The sequence below is a fragment of the Convolutriloba macropyga genome, chromosome 11 (genome assembly GCF_964194025.1).
Source record: "Convolutriloba macropyga chromosome 11, txConMacr16.3, whole genome shotgun sequence".
Classification (NCBI taxonomy): Eukaryota; Metazoa; Xenacoelomorpha; order Acoela; family Convolutidae; genus Convolutriloba; species Convolutriloba macropyga.
In genome coordinates this window covers 56,005,435-56,028,616 of record NC_134478.1, presented here as the reverse complement: position 1 = coordinate 56,028,616, position 23,182 = coordinate 56,005,435, and the positions used below count along the sequence as shown (strand labels likewise).

The 23,182-nt window shown below is 37.6% G+C and overlaps 2 protein-coding genes across 5 annotated transcripts in view; one reads left to right on the top strand and one right to left on the bottom strand.

The window, feature by feature from the left end:
• LOC142349440 (vacuolar protein sorting-associated protein 4-like) overlaps positions 1–2,905 on the bottom strand; it is an 82,375-nt gene extending 79,470 nt beyond the window's left edge. The window contains exon 1 of the mRNA XM_075400988.1: positions 2,883–2,905. The gene's annotated coding sequence lies outside the window, so the exon portion shown is untranslated. The remainder of the gene's footprint in view (positions 1–2,882) is intronic.
• Positions 1–23,182, top strand: part of LOC142349456 (chromodomain-helicase-DNA-binding protein 1-like) — a 369,586-nt gene that overhangs the window by 316,008 nt on the left and 30,396 nt on the right. Inside the window, exons 2-11 of one of the 4 annotated variants that reach the window (XM_075401033.1) lie at positions 7,263–7,322; positions 11,707–11,803; positions 12,044–12,121; positions 12,527–12,864; positions 13,528–13,667; positions 21,241–21,442; positions 21,520–21,793; positions 21,866–21,990; positions 22,177–22,393; positions 22,496–22,773. In XM_075401033.1, coding sequence (XP_075257148.1) covers positions 7,270–7,322; positions 11,707–11,803; positions 12,044–12,121; positions 12,527–12,864; positions 13,528–13,667; positions 21,241–21,442; positions 21,520–21,793; positions 21,866–21,990; positions 22,177–22,393; positions 22,496–22,773 — 1,802 coding nt within the window. In that variant the 5' untranslated portion in view covers positions 7,263–7,269. Of the gene's footprint in view, positions 1–7,262; positions 7,323–11,706; positions 11,804–12,043; positions 12,122–12,526; positions 12,865–13,527; positions 13,668–14,013; positions 14,084–16,053; positions 16,124–21,240; positions 21,443–21,519; positions 21,794–21,865; positions 21,991–22,176; positions 22,394–22,495; positions 22,774–23,182 lie in introns of those variants that run through there. The other 3 variants (XM_075401031.1, XM_075401034.1, XM_075401035.1) reach the window with 3 other exon arrangements.

The window sequence follows — 23,182 nt, the reverse complement described above, 5'->3', positions numbered from 1 at the left end:
TGGGCTACTCCTGTTTTTCTGTTCAATCTCATTTGACAGGAATTCTCCATCAAGGATTTATCAGCTTTCTCAGCAGCAGGTTACTATTTACGTCATTGCGTTTTCATAGTCAATGAAGCAGGCATAGTGTTTGCCATTACAGCTGATGTTTTACGTGACTGCTTTTTTCAATACTATTAGGATATGTCATCTTTTGAACTGAAATTTTCGTTAGAACGTTTTTATTAGGATTTCTCTCCATCAAAAAATCTTCTCGAAAAAAATTTCTTTTACGAAATGCCAATGTTCGAGAACAAGATTTTCGATATGGACCTTTTCTTCTGCAGAGGTCTCTTCTCATTTATCATTTGAGACTTGTCGCTGAATTTCAATTCGTCTTAGATATTTGAATGACATGTCTGTTTTTTTGAGCCAATCAGGATTCAAATGTCACAGATGTCTTTAACAGGTTGCGTACTCCTGAAAAGAAGTATGAGTACCTTCTGAGTTCCGTAATTTGAATGACGTAGTTATTGTTACATAACCGATCGAAGAATTTTGTCATAAGCTAAGTTGAATGAATTTTCAGGTAGAAATGAATGGATAGCCAGTTTATTGCCAACCGAATAGTGAAATCAGTAAGAAAGAAATTTCTGTCGGAATCGAGGACATCCGATAGAAAAAGAAAATGGTTTCAGATAGATTTGAAATGAAGTAACCAATATGACAGCTCAACGGCGTAAAGTTTGCAACGCTAGTGAGAAAATTGAAGCTCTATGCATGAATGTAATGAGAGTATCAATTACTGACAGTTTTAATTCAATGAATAAGCCTAATTGCATTATGGAAGAAAAATTGGTAAGACAATATTAGGGTGATACCGGAATTTGCTTAAGTAGCTTTTTTGAAATGCAAGTGAGGCAGGGAAACATCGGATCTTTTCCATTTGTCACCCCCGCGCATGGGACTTGATATAGAACTATAGTCAGTCCCATAAAGTTGCAACGCTATCGAACGTTTCAAAGGCCAAAGTTCAAATTCAAAACATGCAGATATCTAGCAAAACACTTCAATTGCATGCCCCGAGCTTTTCGAACGTTCGCTTGCGTTGCAACTTTATGGGACTTACTATATAACAACCTCCGTGGATCTTGATATGGATCTAGCCTCCATTGGAATTATCGAAATTTCATTACCGAACATCAGAGCAATTTAACAAACCGAATGCTCTCCGTATTTATTAACTAATAAGTTTGGGTCTTTCCCCCATGAATTTACAGGCCCCCAACTATAGTATAATTGCCATGATGAGGTGGGGGGGGGGGGTTGGGTATCGGTTATCTGACCACTAAGCTGGGGGGGGGGGAATGGGAAAGAACAATTTAATGGGTAATTACATGCAATTTATCTATCAATTCTGACCGGCTCTTCATCAATTTTGACATCGGCTCTTTTCGGCTGAAGTTTTGAAGCTTCGGCTTAAGTTTTTGAAAGCCATGACGATGAGCAATAAATGCACGAGAGAAGACTTGTAAATGAGAAAACTAAACCACCCAAGATAAATAAGGGCAATACGACTGAAAACAAAAGTCAAACAGTTCACAGAGGATTGATCTACTAGTACTAGAAACAATTTCATGTTCATAGTTTTGGGATTTTTGGTCATTGGAGGCCCACAACGAAGAATTGACCTCAATAATACTTTTTAATAGCCGCGAAGCGATAGATGAGGCTATTTTGGCCTTCTCTTTGTTACGACCTCATGACATCACAATCACTACAAGTCTGCTTTTTTCATTCTTTCACGCAGTTTCAACTGAGCTCTGCAACTGCGTGTGTGACGTCATTTTTCACTCTTAGTTGGAGCGAGATTTTTGTTCATCCGTCACACGTGACTTACCTCACTCTCAAAAATGACCTGACTCTAAAAATGGCTTATCTTTACTATAATTCCAAGGGATAAGGTCAAATGAGTGCGTGTCACTCTAAATGAAGGGTATTTGAGGGCATCTATTAGAAGTAGCATTAAGCTAAACAGATTCTTAATCGAACTTCTTATTCTTATTCAACATAGCTTAAAAGGTTTTTGGGTCGTTCATTATATTTTGAGACTGCACGTCTACGAATCTATTGGACTATTTTCTGAAATAACTTGAATTCAATAAAGGTCAACAATAACTTTTTCCTTCTTTCATCAATTCATTGAAACGTTTGATTGGTTTGGGCTCACTTACTTTTTGTTTGGCTGCTGGCTTTCGTTTTTGCAATGCTCCTGCCTCATGGAAAAGTTCCGTCAGTTTTCCACTAAACCAAAGGTCAAGACGTCGGTTTAGCGTTTTATTGGCAGAGTTGTCGTCGGCCTTCTTTGTCCGGCAGAGCAGTAGGTGGGGCATGATCATGGCAGCGAGCAATGAGAAGGGGGCATTTGCTGATTGGTCTGCAAGAGGTTTAAGGGCGTCGTTTAGTGCGTTGGTAAAAGAGTTGCCTGCTTTGCATTTGTCGATTCTCATGAAGCTTGGCTTCCAGTGAACGATTTCTTGGTAGATAGGAAGCAGGTCTTCTGGTTTTTCTAGCGCTGTTTGTTGGCTTTGGGGGTTCAGTGGGTTTTGAAAATTTGGGCGTACGTCTCCCGCTATGGCTTGGCCCGGTTCCCGGCCCCTCTCACAGCCAGCTTGCTCCTGAAGGTCACCAGGACCAACAAGCGAAGCAGAGTCTGGGCTAACTCGGGGAATCGCGGGCCTAAAACAGTATAAACAGATCCACTCCACGTTTTTGGCTGTTTTCGAGACGTCTGCACATTTGATGTGGGCATATTCCTTGCATTTTTGACAGGGGACACTGTAGGAGTTGTGGTGAAAATTCTTTTTGCATATAATACAGTCCCATTTCATGATATGAAACTATTTAATAAGTTTATCACAACAATAGGCTAATTTAATAAGTTTATCACAACAATTAGGCTAATAAGTTTATCACAATTAGGCAATTAGGACAATTAGACTATTTTCTGGCAATATTTTTTTTTAATTGCTAAAACAGTTCACTTATTGTTGCAAGTAGCATTGATAAGCGTACGTCTTTATTGCAGAGTAAGCTGCCTGGTTTTGAAGAATTTCCGTAGCATTTGAATTTCCTTTATATAAACTTTAAATTGCTTTCGATCGAAGTTTAAAGCAATTATTGCAAACGTGTCGAAAAAATGCGCATTAATTGGTGTCAATGTTTTAACAAAAGCTAAATTAAGAAATGCACCAACCCAACACTAGGTGAATATTGGCTGATCCGGGGCCCTTCCAGCTTTACGTCTTCAAAGCATTTCGTATTGTTCAAATCTATCAATCATATGATATACAAACATCAGTTGAGAAAATTGTGAAAAATAAGACAGCATTGGAACACAAATAACTAATGTGAAAGAAGATGAGTCAATCTAACATCCTCCCTTCTTCAACCACAGCTCCCATCTAAAATAGCTATATAATAATACACTGGATCTTTTCCGTTTGTGCCCCCAGTACGTTATGCGGGGGGGGGGGGGGGGGGTGACAAACTGAAAAGATCCAAAACACACTGAAAACAAACCGAAAAGATCCAAAAGTAAACCTACAAAATTCAATTTAACATGGTAAATTGCCTGTTTTGGAAGTCAATTTTAGTCAACATAATTTTGGCCGTTCGTTTTGTCAATCGGCGCACAATCAGAAGTTTAATAGATCTTTTGTTTGGCTAAGCTGACGAGCCTAATTACAGAAAAAATCCAGATAGAAGTTGTCCAGTTTTCCATAAGCAGCTGTATTTTGAGTCCCACTTGAAATCTGTTCAACTTCTCATACATTTGCTGATTTCACAATGCAATAACTTGAACAAGATTGTTCAACTTGAGAAAGTTGAACAAGATTTCACGTGGGACTCAAAACAGCTGCTTATGTAAAACTGGTCAAATTTGGATTTTTTAATTAAGCGTGTCAGTTTAGTCAAAAGTAGATCTAATGAGAGAAAAGGGTGAATTCAGTTTAACGCGGTGGTACAACAAATTAAAATCAAATAGAAGCTAGCGTTAAGAAAAGCACGTACATTAAAGGTACATAGAACACTATTAGCAGGTGTATATAATTTAAAAGGTGAAAAGCGTGAATTCAGTTTAACACGGTGGTACAACAAAGAGTAACTATTAAATAGCTTCAGGAAAAGACATATAATAGCAATGTAAGAAACATTAGATGACATTAATAATCATCGCGTCTAGAAACTAAAATTATTTGAGCCCTTCCCTCTTCTATAATGGCCCCTATGGATGATTCGGTTAGTTCCAGTTTTTTAAAACTTTGCAGCCTCTTATGCATAGGAGGCAGCTTCGTAGAAATGCAAAGCTTAACCTCGTCCGTATGTAACTAACAATATCGCTAAAACTCTTCTCGTTTGTGGCTCATTTTCTGAGCTATCCTTGTGATGACTTTGTTCGTGTTGGGACTCGCTCCGCCAGTACATGACGACAGTACATGAGAAGATCAGTGGCGTAAAGGAGCTCTGTTCAACCTCGACAATCCGCTTTTCATATTTCAGTTTCTTCAGTGATTCATGATACCTGTAAGCGTCCTTGGTGTTTTTTGGACATGATTTGGCATGCGGATCAAAGACCTTGACGTCGAAGAAGGTACGGTGGAATCGTGACTCCCACAATCCATTTGCTTTAATGTCGAGTCGAGCCTCATCATCTTTGGTTACTGAGTTGCTTGCAAAGCTCTCGACTTGAAGCGGAAGAAGTTTCGGCTCTATTCTACATCATGGCAAACCTGATTCAACAACTCTCCGAAACAATCACGAATTTCGTTATGCCTCAGGTGTGTATATCCTCCTTTCGGGCAGTGGAGGGTGTGTGCGATTGTCCATTTTTCTCCACATGTGCAATGTTCGGGGGGTTCTCAAGGTCCCAATGATATCTCAAACACAGCCCATCTCGAAATTCTTGATTTATGTTGAATCCGTATTTTTTAAGTGGCAGAGCATTTAACCAATTGGACGAACCCTTCTCTGAAGCTAATGTCACAATGAATTGTTCTTTTTCGTCCATATCATTCAGTACTTGGTTTCTGCGCTCAATTAACCACTTCGAGTTCTGTTGTCTTATCTGTATCGTTAATTTGCTTAATTGAGATTCGTCTTCTCGACAGGCTGCGAAAAGTAGATCTAATGACTACTGATGATTAATGCGTCGATTGACATAAAAATCAAAATTAACAGCAAGTGATGACGAAAATTTATCTTAAAAAGCAATTAAACTTGTAAAACTGCATTTTGTGTTACTTTGTCAGTGAATGTAGCCTCTAATGGCCATTTGTTATTTTCATAGCCCCCAGCTCTCCCTGACTGAAGCACGCTACAATAGAGTTCCAAATATTCGTCAAAGAGAAAATCTTCCCAATTCAATCGATTGTTTAAAATGAGCCGACGGGAAATTTATTTCAATTGAAGAAGTCCTAGAATACAGACAAAATTATACTGAACCTCAAAAGTAGGTTAGCACCCCATCTTGCAACCAATTTTTGGTTTCTCAAAGATTTTTTTTACACCACTTGATAGCGTTCTTGCTGAAATTAGGATAATACGGTAACGGCGAAATACTAGGTGCCGCAATTTAAAGTTTATGAACTCCAAGTCTCACAAAGTGATACAAAATTACATTTTATTCGCATCTTTAATGTAGTTGTAGTAGTAGTAGTAGTAGTAGTAGTAGTAGTAATTGAGGCTATTGGGGTCGCAACCCCCGAGGTTTTTTTGACCCGTTGTGGCAATAGCTCATTAAGTTTAGGCTTAAGTTTGGTAGTTTAACGTCTTGTCAAGTTTTTTCCGGTTATTTCAAAAACTGCATTTGCAGACTATTCTGGATGTGGATCGGTATAACAATCTCTCGGTAAAATATTACCAGTCGAAGTTGTTTGTGGTTTTATTTTAATTTTCCAAATGTTTGCTGCAAGACTTACAAGTTGAGTTTAGTTTTAAAATTAACAGGAATGTTTTAAAATTAACAGGAATGTCGTTTTGGAAATTCATTATGATAGGTGTAGAACCTAGCGCATTTCCTTGTACAGGCATAACGGTAACGCAAATGAAAACTCATTCATAGTTGAACAAACTTAAACTCACATCACTTATTAATTGCTATCAAACGAAGTGTGTAGCAATTATATTAGTCATGTGGTCTTTATTTTAATGCGGTTTTACGCTCACCCGATTCTTCTGAACTTCAACTTTTTGTCCTCAAAAACAGGATGCCAGGTGACGTCCGGAGGGCATTAAGTACCGGGGGAGATAGCCATACGTCTTACTAGCCTTTAAGTATCCGATTCATCAAAACAGCTTTGAGACAATTTCATGGTGTAAAGGGCGGTTCTTACCCAGCAGTACACCGGTCCACCCTCCTCCACATTTCGGTCTGATTAAATGCCCTCTTTTTATCGGGATTTTCTTTTCAGTAGGCGTGTCGGTTTTTGGATTTGGAGCTACTTAACTTTGATGATTATCCGATTAATTTGGTCAGCGAGTGTACCTGGATTTTCTCTGCCTGCCAGTTTTGTGAATTCTCTCAATTAATTTTCATCTATCTTTTATTTTCTATCGAATAATTTCAAAATCATGGAAAAAGGATAGGCCTTTACCATTATATCCCACCATCAGGGTAAACATCATAAACCATAGGGGGGTTGGCTATATTGGAAAAGACCCAAAAGATAATGGGAAAACTTTGAAAAAAACTTACACTTTTGTTATTTCTGTCTTTGTGCGATTTGACGGGGAGCAATTGGAAAAAGGGAAGCTGAGAACAGGCCACGGTAGCCTAATGCTGTTCCGCTGCGATTACGCAGGAACCAAAAATATTAATTATTATCATTATTATTATGCAATTCTAGTTTTGAACTTTCAAGATTTTCGTATGTTATAGTAAATTCAGTCTCAAAACCTGATCAACTTGATCCATAAATTCTTGACTCTTTTTCTAGAAATTAGTGCCCATTATTTATAATACATCTCAATATACAAATCAAAAAAACGAATCTGGCTAGTTTTGCAAATTATATGGCCAAAATTATAACGAGTGGTTCCGTATGTCAAAATTTATAGCAATTGAATTCAACTTCAGGGACCAAAGATTTAGATTTTTATCTTGTAATTTGTTCATTGTGGAATTTATAACATTCTATAACGTCTTTAATAACGTCCGACTTTTGACACGTTTTCTATAATACGAATAGCACCTTAATAGCCCAAATTCCATACAATTTCAGATGACCAATGTGTGATGGTGCTTTGAACAACGATCAAACTACTGACGAATCGTCTGAAATGTTAGTGAATTCAAGCTTTTATTATTTGATTGTTCAATGACGATCATCGTGGACTTAACGTGGACTTCCTAGGCAATGATTGTACCTTAAATAGATCGGTTGTGAATGCATGTAAATTACAGTCAGATATGTTTGCCTGAAAAAATACGGATTGAGACAGGCATATCGCGCTTTCATACTTGTACTTACATGGACCGCATAAATTTAGCTCGTTGCTATTGGAAACCGTTGCTAAGGGAATTTTATTCATTTCCACTTGTGACGCACAACGCTTAATGTATGAAATTTTCCCGTTTTCTGTCCGCTTTCAGTTCAACGTGTACGTGTTACAACGTTCTATCAGGCCACGCTTTAACTCACTTCAGTGCGTGCTAGCTTAACTTACTTTCTATGTGGCCATGGTTTAAACTGATATAGTGGAGCGTGCTTTCTCACGTAGATAGATAGATAAGAGTATAATAAATATTTGACAATATACACAGCGCCAGATGCTTGTTCACAATTTGTGCAGATTTTGCCTAGCAACCGCCGATTTTATACTCGTTCATTTATTCACAAAGCACAGTAGAGTTCAGTTGCTCCCTTTCATTTTAACCATACTAAGCTAGATAGAGCGAATATACAATTGCAACGTGGCATTTTGTGAAGTGAGTTAGTTGAATATATTTGCGCTGTTCAGTATAAAGTAGAGCGCGTTCCTTTATCAGTCAAATCGAACTATTTGCCAAAAACATGCAGAGCATGTAAAATCGAGATTGCCTTAAGCATTTTGAATCAAAAACGCTGGCGCTTGCAGTAGGCACTCATTTCACCCCGTTTTTCAAACCCTGTCCGAATTCTCCCTCAGTCTTAGCCACGTCTGCCAAACTCAACAGTGGTTTCTGGTGAGTTCGTTTTTGTATCTTATCCACAAAATGATCCTATATCAAGTCGTTTTTGTTATTGATTTTTCAACGGAGCATCATTTTTAAAAACTGAAAGCTCTAGCGCTTTCTGTCCAAGTATAACTGGGTAAGAATCCTTATAAGTTAATCCCCAGGAGGAGGCGGTCTAGCCGAATAAAATCGAAAGCCGAATAATTCCCGCTCTCTGTTACTGGTCAGTTTTAAATATGCATTGTTTGAAAAGCAACTGTTCTCCCCTTTTGTTTATTTTAAATAAAATAGCATGACAAAGGTATGAATATACGTAGCCGCAATGCCCACCCGCGCGACAAGTTGAGGCTTGCGTAACCAACCGCAGAACATAGATAATCAAGGGACTACCCGGCTGATTTAATTCGCTATTTCCAATTTAAACAATCAGATTGTGCGGCGAACGAAATTAAGCATCTGGCTAGAATTCTCATTTTTCGTATTGTACAAGGCACCATTCGGCTGGAGTTCCTAATCCCAAGCAAAAGTGAAATCAGGGTAAATTGAAAAGAGGACTTTTTTAAGATGTCAACTTGTATCCGCGATTTTAATTCACGCTTATATGTCGGTCTTTTTAACGGTGAAGAAGATCATAGACCTTGTTGATACAGATTTTGATAAATTTGGACTCCTAGAGCTAGACGAGTGGGCTTTTTGGTGAATGCGGAAATATTAGAATTTTTGCCGGTCGCTTAAATTTCGAGCATTTAATGAAGCGTTTCGCGTTCTGCAAAGCGTCTGGAATTCCTTGCCACAAAATTAAGTGTACTGAGGGCAAATTCAGCCTTCTCTTGGTTTTTTTTTCGTTGTCAAGATTTTTGATACGACACCATATGACGCCACGACCGTATGACTTCAATCTGCTTTATATTCATTCGTTCTTGCATTTTCAACTGAATTGCGTGCTTGACTGCATTTTTCATTCTTTAGTGGAGCGAGTTTTTTGCTCATTCGCGCAAATAAGATTTTTTTCACACGTGACGTACCTCTCAAAATTGACTTCATCACTCGAAATTGATTTTTCTTTAATTCGAAGATATAAGAAGTGAATGTGTGTCACTTGTTGAAAAGTGAAGGTGAAGGTAAGTTGAGAGCAGCTATTAGAAGCAGCAGTAAGTTTGACATATTCTTAATCAAAAATAACATCTCAGTATTTAATAAAAATTAAAAATTTTGGCGTTTTTTATTATCTTTGATACTGAAGATCTACGAAGCTATTACGTCTATTTTCTGGTAATTAACAGCTATGTTGTTGACATATTAGACTTTTTGTAGTCGCTACCCCATGTTTTGTCAGTTTGTTTAAAGGAATTGAAAAAAAATTGAGGGAAAATTTCTGGGTCAGAAAATCTTCGTTTATAGCAGCGATTATTTGTCTGGTCACGAAGCATTTTTAATAAAATTTTGCGCGACGTGAACAATCAAAATCTAAGCAATTAATGGAACACATGAAAATGCAGCAGAAAACATTTGGTTCGTCAATATGAAGTGCAAAATTAGTAAATAGCTCTTTCAAGTAAAGACCACACTGAGTACTGCATCAGTCAGTTATGGCGTTAAATAAGGTCTCAAAAATAATTTTTTAAACCAACGTTCGCTTTGTCCTTGGTTCTACTCGTCTACGAAAGTTTGAAAGCATTATTCATTACCGTAGAACACAAACAAAACCGTGCTCAATACCAGAAAAGCAGTGGCACTTGAGTACCCATACGACTTAATTGGCACCTTGGAATCAAGTGAAAACTGCAGTGCTAAAATCTGCCGTCGTTATTTGAGATCTGTTTGTCTAATGAATTGGTCATAAATATTCTGCGAGCTTAAGCGTTTTTACTACGTTTGGAAGGATTTTTTGACTTAACTGATAAATATCTGACAATCTTGAGCTTAAATTGATTAAGGAAAATTTGGTTTAGGAAAAATTGATTTGATGCAAGTTAAAGCTTTGAGGATTTTGGGGAAGATAGGTTTGGCGTTGACTTTTTTCTTCGGCTATCGAGATTTTTTGCGTTACAAACTTTCAATGATACCTTTGACTTCTCTAGGCTAATTTCTTTCATTTCTTATTCTGTCTATTTCGTAATTGAAGAGCAGTTCGGCCAAAGAAGGAAATATGAACTCAGCCCAGGTCGAAAAGCAAAATCGAAATAAGCTGGAACAGCAGTAGATATAACGAAAGCAAAAATTGAGGAATTTCGACGATGGCAACCGTGATTCCATTTTTTCTGCCATATAATTGATTGCTTGTTAGTTGTGGCTGAATGCAGGCAATTCTAGAGCTTGGAAGAATCATACGGTTTCTTGGCTGTAGTCTCGAAATAAGATGGTAATTAATTCCTCGCTTTTAAATGCCAATAGGAAGAAGTCAACAAGAGGTGCTGCAGCTTACCTGCTACTAGTAATGCCTAATTAGGTAAATCGTATGGGCTTTTTAACTTTTACTATTTTTTCATTTGGCTCGCTGCTTATTGTCCTTCATAAATAATATTAGTGCTGATAGCTGGAGAAGTTTTGCTGTTTATGTTCTAAGCCTAAATCACTCCATTTAAATAGTAAATGGTACAAATAACTTAAAGGAAAAAGGCAAAGTTGAATCGGAAGTTCGTCAAAAAAAATTAAGAATTTTAATTTTTATAGTTTGCCTTCTTTAAGCTCATACATTCATCAGAATTTTCAAGCTTGATGTCCCCAATCTTTTAGTGTTGTCAGAAGTCGGTATCAGAAAACAATGCATTGTATAGATAGATATTCGGCATGTTTAAAAAATACACGCGTATGCCACGGCGTACACATCCTTAGCCATGGTTTTATAGCTGGAGTTAGTGTTTCTTAAAAAAATGTATAGTGCTAAATTAACCAACTTTTAAGCGACTCAATTGGAGGTTCGAAGTGTAGTTGATTATGAACACGATCGAAACTTGTGTTTTGGTTGAAAAGCGTCTGAAAATGAGAGTTCGAATTAAAAGTTATCATAAAAAGTCAGCTTTTTAATTACAACGAAGCCTGTCGAAAACATGAAATTAAAAACCATAAATATTACTCAAACCTCGCGAAAACGGAAACATGTTTGTTTTGCGACGTTTAAAACATCGGCATTCCTACACGTTGTATTCAAAATGAACAAAAATGTTATTTGAGAGTTCCTTTCACTTAGCAGAATTGGGTTTCGACGTCAATATTCAATAAAGAATTTTCAGAGCAAAACTTGACATTGAGCTGTTGGCGAGAAAAAGAAAACAACGTCTTCAGTTTATTTGGTTTAAAGGTATAATATTGTAATTGGAAGTCTCTAGCCAGTGAATTGATTATTTTTTGTTTGTCTCTACCGACTTCTGAATGAGCAATAGATACAAAAAATAATTGTTAACGAAATTTTTACTTTTCAATGCGTTCTCTGGTCACTAAAGAATGCACTTTTGTTCATCATTTATTTTGATTATCACTAATTTCTTATAAGTTAAGTTCTGTTTTAGGAATGCTGAGAAGGCGGATGTGTCTGGGCCGAGTAGTCCAGAGTCAAATGACAACGAATCAGTAAGAAGTTCAAACAAAAGAGCTCATGAGCCAGAGGTTAGACTCTTTAGGCACCGGTTTTTTCAGGACTGTAATCTGATGCATTATTCAACTTAAAATGTACAAAATAAACATTCGTGGTACAAAATAAACATTCTGTGGGCCAAAATTGTGCTGCAAAAACTTGGGCCAGGTTTAAAATGAGCTGTTTTTACCTTTGTTGAAATAATCAGCTTGGTCTAACTAATGACCCCTCAAGCTGTAAATCTTGGCAACTAATAATTTGGTCGTTTTTAGTGGGAAGCTGAGCCCGATCTTTATGGAATTCGACGATCAGGACGAGCGCGAACTCAAACTGCGCCCTTCCAAATAGAGGTGAGCTGTAAAAGTTGGTCTATTAATGCTTGTCTGTGAATTTGTCTATTAACGGTTGTCGTAAAATTCAAACGAATTTTGAAAGATGATGTCGAGTAACTTATGCCTGGCTAGCCTTCTTTCATATGCCGTTAATGAGAATCGTCTCTAATTGTTGTTAGTTCAATTTAATACCTTTGAAAAATTAGGCGCAGTTTATTTCTAAAAGAGGAAATTCTTCAATTGTAAACTCAGATCTTTTATTATCAAGATAATCAGCCTTGTTGATGAAGCTTTATTGTCCGGTAATCGGGTCACTTTTTATTTTATTTTGTCTGGAACTGGAAAAAACAATTGTTTAGCGGGATTTGCGCCCAAAATTAATAGGTCTGACAATGATTAGAACAAATAGAATTTGATGCTTAGACGGAGCAGAAAGTGCCCAAGTTTGATATCCCGAAAGCGAAGTCAAGAAGATCTAAATCGTCTGAAGATGATAGTGGTTCAGCATACGAGGAGTCCAGCTCTGATGGAGAGTTCCTCAGCCGACATGCTCGGAAAGAGAAGCAAGCGAGGAAGAAATCGAAGAAACACAAAAGCAAATCAAAGGAGAGGAAAAAGGATAGGAGTAGTAGCAAACACAAGAAGAGTAAGAAACATAAGCGGTCGCATGATAGGAAGAAAAAGCACAGTGAAAGTAGTGAAGATGATGGTGAATCAAGTGACGATAGAAGAACGTCGAAGAGACAGGCGACGAAAGTGAAGTAAGTGCATTAAAAAAGCCTAGTACTTATCTAAGGAATTATTATTCATGATCTCAATGGAATTAAATTTGCGAACTTTGATTTTTACTTGTCGTAATATAAACTTAACAATGGATAAAACATTGAAAATGTGAGCAATTGTGATCATTTTTTCACTTTAAAAGCAGCACAATTTGGATTAAAATGGTTAACAATAAAAGTGGGCTACAGAAAAAAAAATATCGACAGATATGATCGTTTTTCCAATACCGAAGGTAGTTTTTACTCCCACAATTTAGAACAGCTGGATTGACAATTCAAAGAGTGCTTTTGTAGTGGCGAAACACTTGGTAACTTTTGCGGTAGCCTCGTTTGAAGAAATTGCTATATAAGGTACAGTTACAGTAGTCAAATTTGCTGCTATCTAGAAAATTTTAGTAGAATGAGGCTATCGGAGATTCTATAGTTTTCAGTGTTGATCATGATGGTTTTTTAGCGCTACTTGGAAAATATTTGATCCAATTTGTGCTGCCAAAAAGGAAAAGCGATCAATCGAGTAGAAGTTGAGCCGTTTGTTTCTTTTAGTCTGGGAATTAAGAAAATCTTGTTTTATGCTCATCGAGGTTGCCAGCTACTATTTGTACAAAAAGGTATTCGAAGATTAAATAGTTGTTGATGTTTTAGAAGCTACAAAGAGGATACTTACGAAGAAGAGCTGACAGACACAGATGACGAAAGTTCGAATCAAAAGCCTCGTTCGGTAGATTACGAGAACACTGATGGAATCGATCGGATACTGGATTTTAGAATTGACAACGTTGGACGTAAGTTATCGCCTCATTTCCGAGAAACAATATTAACATCAGCTTTTCACTATATAATTTACAAAAAATAACTGCGGTTTCTCTAAATACCGTGAGATTTTGACGATGTATTATCTTAAATTGAATTGAGCTTTGATCTCGATTTGTGCAACACATGACGGTTGTTCACTCGACTTTTGAAAGTGCGAAATAATTTGATGGTATGCTATAGTTGGTTCAAGGCAATTTTATAAGCGGTAAAAAACAGCGTGTGCGTGTAGTGATCGGGTATTTTTATGCTGCAAAATTTTCCGCAAAAGCGAAAGTACAGGGATGAGAGAAAAATCTATTATGGATAAAATTTTAGGGTTGTGTCACGCTATCAACAACCAACTCCTGGAGAGAAAACCATGAATGGCCAACTTTAAACAGGAAAGGTATGATGGCGTTCTTATTGTAAGCACAAGGAAATATTGTCATTGAGTTTTGTCATATGGTAGTTGCCCTCTTAAAAACATTGAAAAATTGCCTGAGGAACACCATGGTGTTCCGCTAGGCTGAGATATTAAAACAGTCAATTCTTGGCCATTTGCCTGTTTTCTATACACAGTTTTTCATAGCCAATTTCTAAAGCTCTGTGCCAAGTAAAGCAGTGTGATCCAGACGGTAAATGTTCCCTTGAGTTTTTCGTCGCCGAAAAACTATTCCTAAGATTTGTCATAGCTGCTACGCTCGAGTATTTGAGTAATCCTTTAAGGAAGTTACGGTATTGATTAAAGCATTGTCAGGGAACACTATGAGACATAAATGAAATGAATTTGGTACTGAAACTACTGGTCATCGGGTGGAATCCCGCATACTTCACAAAGAAATCTTAATACAAATTGCGGTGTCTATCTTTCCGCACAAATTCACTTGTAATTCAAGAGAATCAAGAAAACTAATTGAAATTCATACTTTTCATCTGATTTCTCTAGTGGATGTGCAATTGGGAACATTGTAGGGTTTTAAATGCTTCACGTGTTCTTGCTGTGCATATTAAGTTATTGTTACTGTTTTTAAGTTTTTTAATGTGAAAATTGGAAGATTGTTTGGAATGATCTCGGTTTCAAACAGACGTTGCAAAAAACATAAGAACGTTGCTCCATTTGCGCAGTTTCGTTGTCTGCTGACAGTGTGAAATAGGGCCTAGATAGCGCTGGATCTCCTCGATCGAATGGAAAAAAGTATGCTAATGGATCCCCACTTCGTGATTATATCGGAGCGCAGTAACGTTAGTTGTGGTGAACCGCTGTTTTTCAAACAATTTTCAGTGACAAAAGGCGAAAAATTTTCAGTGACAAAAGGTAACTAGATGACAAGAGCCGAAAGGCCCTAATCTGAGAGTGTTGTGCAAAAGGGCATAATGTTACCCAATGTACACGCGTCATCTAGTTTCTGTGAAGTGCAATCGGACTGTTTTTCTAAATTTTGGTTCATCTGGGTTAAGAAGCAACTTAGAAATGATCATTTAAGCGTTTTTTAACAACCATATATTCCGCCAAGGTTTTAAAATAGATCACTTAACCGCTGCATCTTCTTGATAGTTGAAAAAAATATGCTAGTGGATCCTGCTTGATTGTATCTGGGCGTGGTAACGTCGTGGTTGTTGAATCATACTGGTTTTCAACAAGTTTCAATGACAAAATTGATTGTCAAAAGTCCCGAATCTCGAACTCGTATTGGTTCTAGGATAATCGAAGACTACCTGGAAATGAGATTGTTATGTCAGAGGTTAAAAAACGAAAAACGGTTAAATGAGCAACTGTTTCCGAACTGGGTCAAATTTTGCATATCAGGCTACGCGCAGCGGACAGAATTAAACCGGAATCATACAACGGAAAATCGCATAAATCTGGGCCATGAATTTGTGATTTAACAACGTGAACGTGGTCAACCAGTCAAGCTTTACCAACAGATGCAATTGTTATTCGGAGCAAATTATTCGAATAATGTAGGATCATTGAGCATGGCTTCCTGGGCTTATGTATCCTGGGAATGGTAGCGTCATGACAATTTGATTTCCTCGAGTTTTTGAAAATATTTGGTAAATCGTTGTCACCGAAAGGTCAGAATGCCGACATTTTCTAGTTTGTAGGATAATCGATGACTACCAGCAAATAACCGGTTCTAGATATTGGTGCCGCAGGATAATTGAAAAACGCTTAAGCAATAATTTTCAAATTGGGCAGCATGTGATATGGCCAACGGAGATAATTGAATTGCAATCATACAACATGAAGATTGGAAGATTCAGGGCCATCAAGTTATCGTACGTGTAGTGATCGGGTTTTTTTATGCTGCAAAATTTTCCGCAAAAGCGAAAGTACAGGGATGAGAGAAAAATCTATTATGGATAAAATTTAAGGGTTGTGTCACGCTATCAACAACCAACTCCTGGAGAGAAAACCTTGAATGGCCAACTTTAAACAGGAAAGGTATGATGGCGTTCTTATTGTAAGCACAAGGAAATATTGTCATTGAGTTTTGTCATATGGTAGTTGCCCTCTTAAAAACGTTGAAAAATTGCCTGAGGAACACCATGGTGTTCCGCTAGGCTGAGATATTAAAACAGTCAATTCTTGGCCATTTGACTGTTTTCTATACACAGTTTTTCATAGCCAATTTCTAAAGCTCTGTGCCAAGTAAAGCAGTGTGATCCAGACGGTAAATGTTCCCTTGAGTTTTTCGTCGCCGAATAACTATTCCTAAGATTTGTCATAGCTGCTACGCTCGAGTATTTGAGTAATCCTTTAAGGAAGTTACGGTATTGATTAAAGCATTGTCAGGGAACACTATGAGACATTATGAAATGAATTTGGTACTGAAACTACTGGTCATCGGGTGGAATCCCGCATACTTCACAAAGAAATCTTAATACAAATTGCGGTGTCTATCTTTCCGCACAAATTCACTTGTAATTCAAGAGAATCAAGAAAACTAATTGAAATTCATACTTTTCATCTGATTTCTCTAGTGGATGTGCAATTGGGAACATTGTAGGGTTTTAAATGCTTCACGTGTTCTTGCTGTGCATATTAAGTTATTGTTACTGTTTTTAAGTTCTTTAATGTGAAAATTGGAAGATTGTTTGGAATGATCTCGGTTTCAAACAGACGTTGCAAAAAACATAAGAACGTTGCTCCATTTGCGCAGTTTCGTTGTCTGCTGACAGTGTGAAATAGGGCCTAGATAGCGCTGGATCTCCTCGATCGAATGGAAAAAAGTATGCTAATGGATCCCCACTTCGTGATTATATCGGAGCGCAGTAACGTTAGTTGTGGTGAACCGCTGTTTTTCAAACAATTTTCAGTGACAAAAGGCGAAAAATTTTCAGTGACAAAAGGTAACTAGATGACAAGAGCCGAAAGGCCCTAATCTGAGAGTGTTGTGCAAAAGGGCATAATGTTACCCAATGTACACGCGTCATCTAGTTTCTGTGAAGTGCAATCGGACTGTTTTTCTAAATTTTGGTTCATCTGGGTTAAGAAGCAACTTAGAAATGATCATTTAAGCGTTTTTTAACAACCATATATTCCGCCAAGGTTTTAAAATAGATCACTTAACCGCTGCATCTTCTTGATAGTTGAAAAAAATATGCTAGTGGATCCTGCTTGATTGTATCTGGGCGTGGTAACGTCGTGGTTGTTGAATCATACTTGTTTTCAACAAGTTTCAATGACAAAATTGATTGTCAAAAGTCCCGAATCTCGAACTCGTATTGGTTCTAGGATAATCGAAGACTACCTGGAAATGAGATTGTTATGTCAGAGGTTAAAAAACGAAAAACGGTTAAATGAGCAACTGTTTCCGAACTGGGTCAAATTTTGCATATCAGGCTACGCGCAGCGGACAGAATTAAATCGGAATCATACAACGGAAAATCGCATAAGTCTGGGCCATGAATTTGTGATTTAACAACGTGAACGTGGTCAACCAGTCAAGCTTTACCAACAGATGCAATTGTTATTCGGAGCAAATTATTCGAATAATGTAGGATCATTGAGCATGGCATCCTGGGCTTATGTATCCTGGGAATGGTAGCGTCATGACAATTTGATTTCCTCGAGTTTTTGAAAACATTTGGTAAATCGTTGTCACCGAAAGGTCAGAATGCCGACATTTTCTAGTTTGTAGGATAATCGATGACTACCAGCAAATAACCGGTTCTAGATATTGGTGCCGCAGGATAATTGAAAAACGCTTAAGCAATAATTTTCAAATTGGGCAGCATGTGATATGGTCAACGGAGATAATTGAATTGCAATCATACAACATGAAGATTGGAAGATTCGGGGCCATCAAGTTGTGTAATTGTTTTAAAAGTGAACGCGTTGGGCAATCATTCAAGCTTTTCCAACAGATGCAGTTTTTATTCGGAACAATTAAGAATAATTCCGTAGGCTTCTTACATCTATTAGAGCGTGTTGTGCAAATGGGCATATTATTAGCTGTTGTTAAATCATCCAATTTTTGCCGTGTATGGATGTTGAAATCGGTTCATTTCGGTTGAGAAGCAACGGCCCCAGAAATGTTCAATTACGCTGTTTTAAACAATTAGCGCCGAGATTTTTAAATAGCAGCTAATTATACGCTCTTTTTGATCGGATTGAAGAAATTATGGTTATGGATCTTCACACTGATTATCGGGACGCGACGTCATGAGTGGTGAATCGTCACTGGTTTTCAGAAACTTTGACAAAATTGTTATTGCGAAAAGGGTCTAACGCCAAAATTGTATTGGTTTTAAGATAATCGAGGACTACCTGCAAATAAAACGTTTCTCGTAGATCGGTATGTCGGAGGTTAAACGAAAAACGTCTGAATGAGCAATGATTTCCCAATTAGGTGGAATCTTGCATATCAGGATACGCGCAGTGGACAGAATCAAATTGCAATAATTTAACACGGAATATCACAAGTTTGGGCCAAAAAATTGTGATCTCACAATATGAACGTGCTGGGCAATCAGTCAAGCTTTCCCAATAATTACTTGTTATTCGGAGCAAATATTTTGAATAATGGAGGTTCATAGAGCATAATTGCCTCGGTTTATATCAGGTTTATTGCATCATCATGAGTTTTGAATTTTCTCTGGTTTTTCAAACAAATGACATTTGACAAATAGTCGACGAAAGGACTCTGTCGAAATTATAGCTTCTGGGATAATCGATGACTACAATCAAATAAACGATTTCGAATATTGATGTGTTAGAGGTTTGGCACTGACCGATAAACTTTGTAATAAATTAGAGAAACCCAAATTCTGTCGATGTCTGTATATGAGCCATCTATTGGAGAGAACTTAATCACAATCATAAAACATCAAGATCCGAACAATTAGGGACCATAACATGCTATTATTGAGAAATGATGATCGTTTATGACTGTTTGTAGAGTAAACGTTGGTGTCACGCTAGCGTTTGGAACTGCCCATGGTTGGCCAATACCAATTTGCAGGCAAGAGGTACTGTTGACAAAAGGAGTTTGAAACCATTGACAACGTCCATTTCGGAAAATGAATGAAACTGCTTTTATGAGATCTGTCATTGATCGGTCAAATTAATGGGTATTTTCGTCATTGAGACAAGTGATCTGGACTAAGCTGCACACATACCAACTGCACAAGGAAAAGATTTGCTGCAATCTAAATTGTAAAGTTCTCCGAATCTGCGATGCATGTATTTAAAGATAGGCTGTCAGCCTGAGGATTGACATCATTGTTTTCTTAGTTAATGAGGAGGAAAATGAATGAACAAACTATAAAGAGTTGTTTACGCTTTCAGTGAAGCATTTCGTTTCTTTTGATATACAACTGAACGGACGCTTTTTACCACTTTTCTCATTTTATCATGAATCCCTGAGCTAATTGAAACCTCTTTTCTAGAAGTGAATGACCTGAATTGCATTATCGTTCTACTGAAAGAGGTTTCTTCGTTGAAGGGAACGTTGAAAGTCTTTGCCTGACGTCTGAGGTAAAATTCCCGGCTGTTGGCTGATGCCATGCTGATGGAATGGTGACAAAGCTTTGGTGACTGTTTGATGACAAATCAGGGCTGCTAGTGTTTCCATTAGAAACTTGATTAGAATTTTGCTAAAAGAGATCTCTTCCTGGCTTCAGCGATTAGCTTGACTGCTGGCTACTAAACTTGTGGGTCACCTGTTGTTATGCTTGATTCATTTCAGCTGTCTATTTTCTATCTATCTAAAGTTTACGCTTTTTGTGGTGTTGGTCTTTCTCGGTTCTGTAGTGCGAGGGACTTATTTCCTCAAAATGTTAAATTGAGCACTACCGTCACCCAGTAGATATGGCTGACTGGATTACCTCTGGTGTTTAGCAACAGAGTTTTGATATACATGTGTTTTATGCCGTGTTATGCAATCTATTTTGTAGCTTTTTTAGTGCCTCATTTGTGTTCTTGTTAGGTACATTATATTTTTTGTTACTTCAATCTTTGTTACTGTTTAATCTTGTTACCGTTTAATATAGTGTTGAGTTGTGGAAACTGGAAGACTTTTCGTAGCAAAATTGGAATCAAATTTGTTTCAAAAAGAAACTGCCAAAGTCCAAAGAGAAACGGGTTTCCATTTGCATTGTTTCAATATCTTAACGTTCAACAGGTTCAACGTAAAGCGATCAACTAAGTAATAAATTTAGGCGCCGAATGTTACATGAGTCAGGATACGCGCAATCTCCGAGACATTAGTATCGCATTCGTACGACAGAATGGAAAAGCGAGGGCAATTAACATGAAATTTAGGATAAGCGAGTACAATTTGTTTCTGGAGGAAGGGGAGTTTTGACGCTAAGCTTCGTATTAATTATGCCCAAGGTTAAGAAGTGAAAGGACGCATGTGAAATTTGCGATTACGAAAGATATTGCTTGAAACCATTGATAACTTCAATCCCGTAAGAACAGTGGGATAGAACCGCTCATTCGTCAGCCGTCGATTGTAATCATGAATAAGTGAAACTGTTTTCCTACCTAGATGTTCAGACGGAAGTATTATATCTAAATTTTTTGCTTTTAGTGGCGTTTGTCCGGTTCTGTAGTGCGACGGCTTCGTATCATCTGGATGAGAACTAAAATTTGAGTAATCTTACTTTCCTATTGTTACTTGAGTCCTGATAACTATCGTTTCGAAGTTCAAGTATTTTTTTTTTGAGTATGAGGTCAATTTTTTGCTGTTCGACTGGCGCTCAATTGTTGTAAAGCTTGCAAAGCAGGTACAATTGTGTTTTCGGGGAGTGAATTGCTTCTGTGGCCTGAAAATTAGTGTTCAAGGGTGTTCCGCATTGTATTATGGTGTTCTGCAAGGTGATATAGTGTCCCGCCGGTAATTGCTGTTTTGACGGACCTCGATTTTGGTCTTGCGGCGTATAAATTGTACTCATTTTAGATCTTCGAGAATTAGGGTTGTGTTGTGAACTACCGTCAACCATTAGTTTCTGGACTGATTGGTATTCATTAAAAACACTTTAGAGGGTTGAGGTTTTTCGAGAAACCGCAGTTCTTGTATTGGAAGATTTATCAACTGCAAAATTTTTTAACAGGAACTGGCCACCTCACTACAATTTATTCTACGGAACAACCTAGTGTTAACGATGAGACGGAGGAGCAATTTTTTATCAAATGGCAATGCTGGTCTCATTTTCATAATACTTGGGAAAGTATTACGTCACTTGAGTTACAGAAAGTTCGTGGAATGAAAAAGCTGGAAAACTATATCAAGAGGCGTAGAGAATATGACGAATGGTAAAATACGTATTTCCTTGTGCTTTTTAAATTTTTCTTAAAACCCTGACAGACGTCTGAAATTGCGCTTACTATAGGTGTGAAACTGCCGAACCCGAATCTAAAGAAATCGCGAGGTATCAACTTGATATGCAAAGGACATTGAATGAGGAGTACACAAAGGCAGAAAGAATTGTAGACAAAAGAAAAGACAAATCTGGGCAGCTAGAGTACTACGTCAAATGGTGTGGACTGCCGTATGTGGAATGTACATGGGAAGCAGCCGACTTAATGGAGCGATACTTCATGACGGAGATACTCAATTATGAGGAGAGGCAGTCCTCGAAAAAACTGCCTATGTCAGCTCCACCGGTAATTGGCTAAGTTTTTAGTATTTGGCACTTATGTTGTACAGAATTCAATAAACGGTAAAGCTTTTTTCAGTCTCAAAGACCAAAGTTCCAACAGTTCGATGATCAACCTAGTTATTTGGGAGGGAGTGACAGCAACTTGGTCCTGCGAGACTATCAAATTACAGGGATCAATTGGCTCGTGTCTTCGTGGTGCAGGTGTGTATTTTGTAATTACAGCGTTTAATAAATGCCGTTTAATAAATGCCGTTTAATAAATGTTTTGCGGGTCCTCTGAATTGACGAAACTGTGCTTGTCCTCATTAATAAATTTTCCTATAATATAAAACCCAACGACGGGATTTCAATGTGCAAATTTCTTTACATCGTAGGCTTAATTTTTAGTGGAAGGAGTTGCATCCTGGCAGATGAAATGGGTCTGGGAAAGACGATCCAGACAATCTGTTTCTTATCCTATCTATTTAATCAGCACAAAATTTACGGACCTTTTCTCGTTGTGGTTCCACTGTCAACTATGGCTGCATGGCTGAGAGAGTTCGAGTTGTGGGCGAAGGAAATCAATGTGATACCGTACATCGGTGATATGAAGAGTCGAGAAATAGTAAGTCATTATCAATCGATCAATATTTGACAAACTGAATAGATAGTTATTTGAATTATGCGTAGAAGTTGTGAAGATGTATAAACAAGTTTCTTCGTTCAGATTCGCGACTATGAATGGGTTCACAAAAATAGGCGAATGAAGTTCAACGCGATTGTGACAACATACGAGCTCTTGATGAAAGATAAAGGTTATTTACATAACATGCAGTGGGCAGCTCTGGTAGTTGACGAGGCTCATCGGCTCAAAAACGATGACTCTTTGTTGTACAGATCGCTCATAGAGTTCTCCACACAGCACCGACTGTTGATCACTGGAACTCCTTTGCAAAACTCATTGCGAGAACTTTGGGCCCTCATGCACTTCATCGAACCAGTGAAGTAAGTAGAGCAAATTGAGTCGATTACATTTTTGTGCTATCGGATTTTGAGATATTCAATTTTCAACAGTATTTTAATGTGTCAATTTTTTTAGAAGCTTACGTTAAAATGTAAGTTTTGTGGTTCGATGCGATACATAAATGATTCAAGTGAGGTTTCTGCAAAATTTTGAACGAATCTATGAAACGTGTACATTTCTTATTTGAAGAATGTGAGCACATCAAGGGTTTATATCTTTTGGTGAAATAAATCACTAACTAGGATTTTAACGAACAAAAATAGTATCATTTTCGACTCACCGTGATGTAAACTTGGAAAAATGTTTTCCGTGGAACATCAAGGGACTAAATAGCCGATATATGCAAAAGCAACCAAAGTTTTTCTATGCTGGAATCTTTTTCTGAAAAGT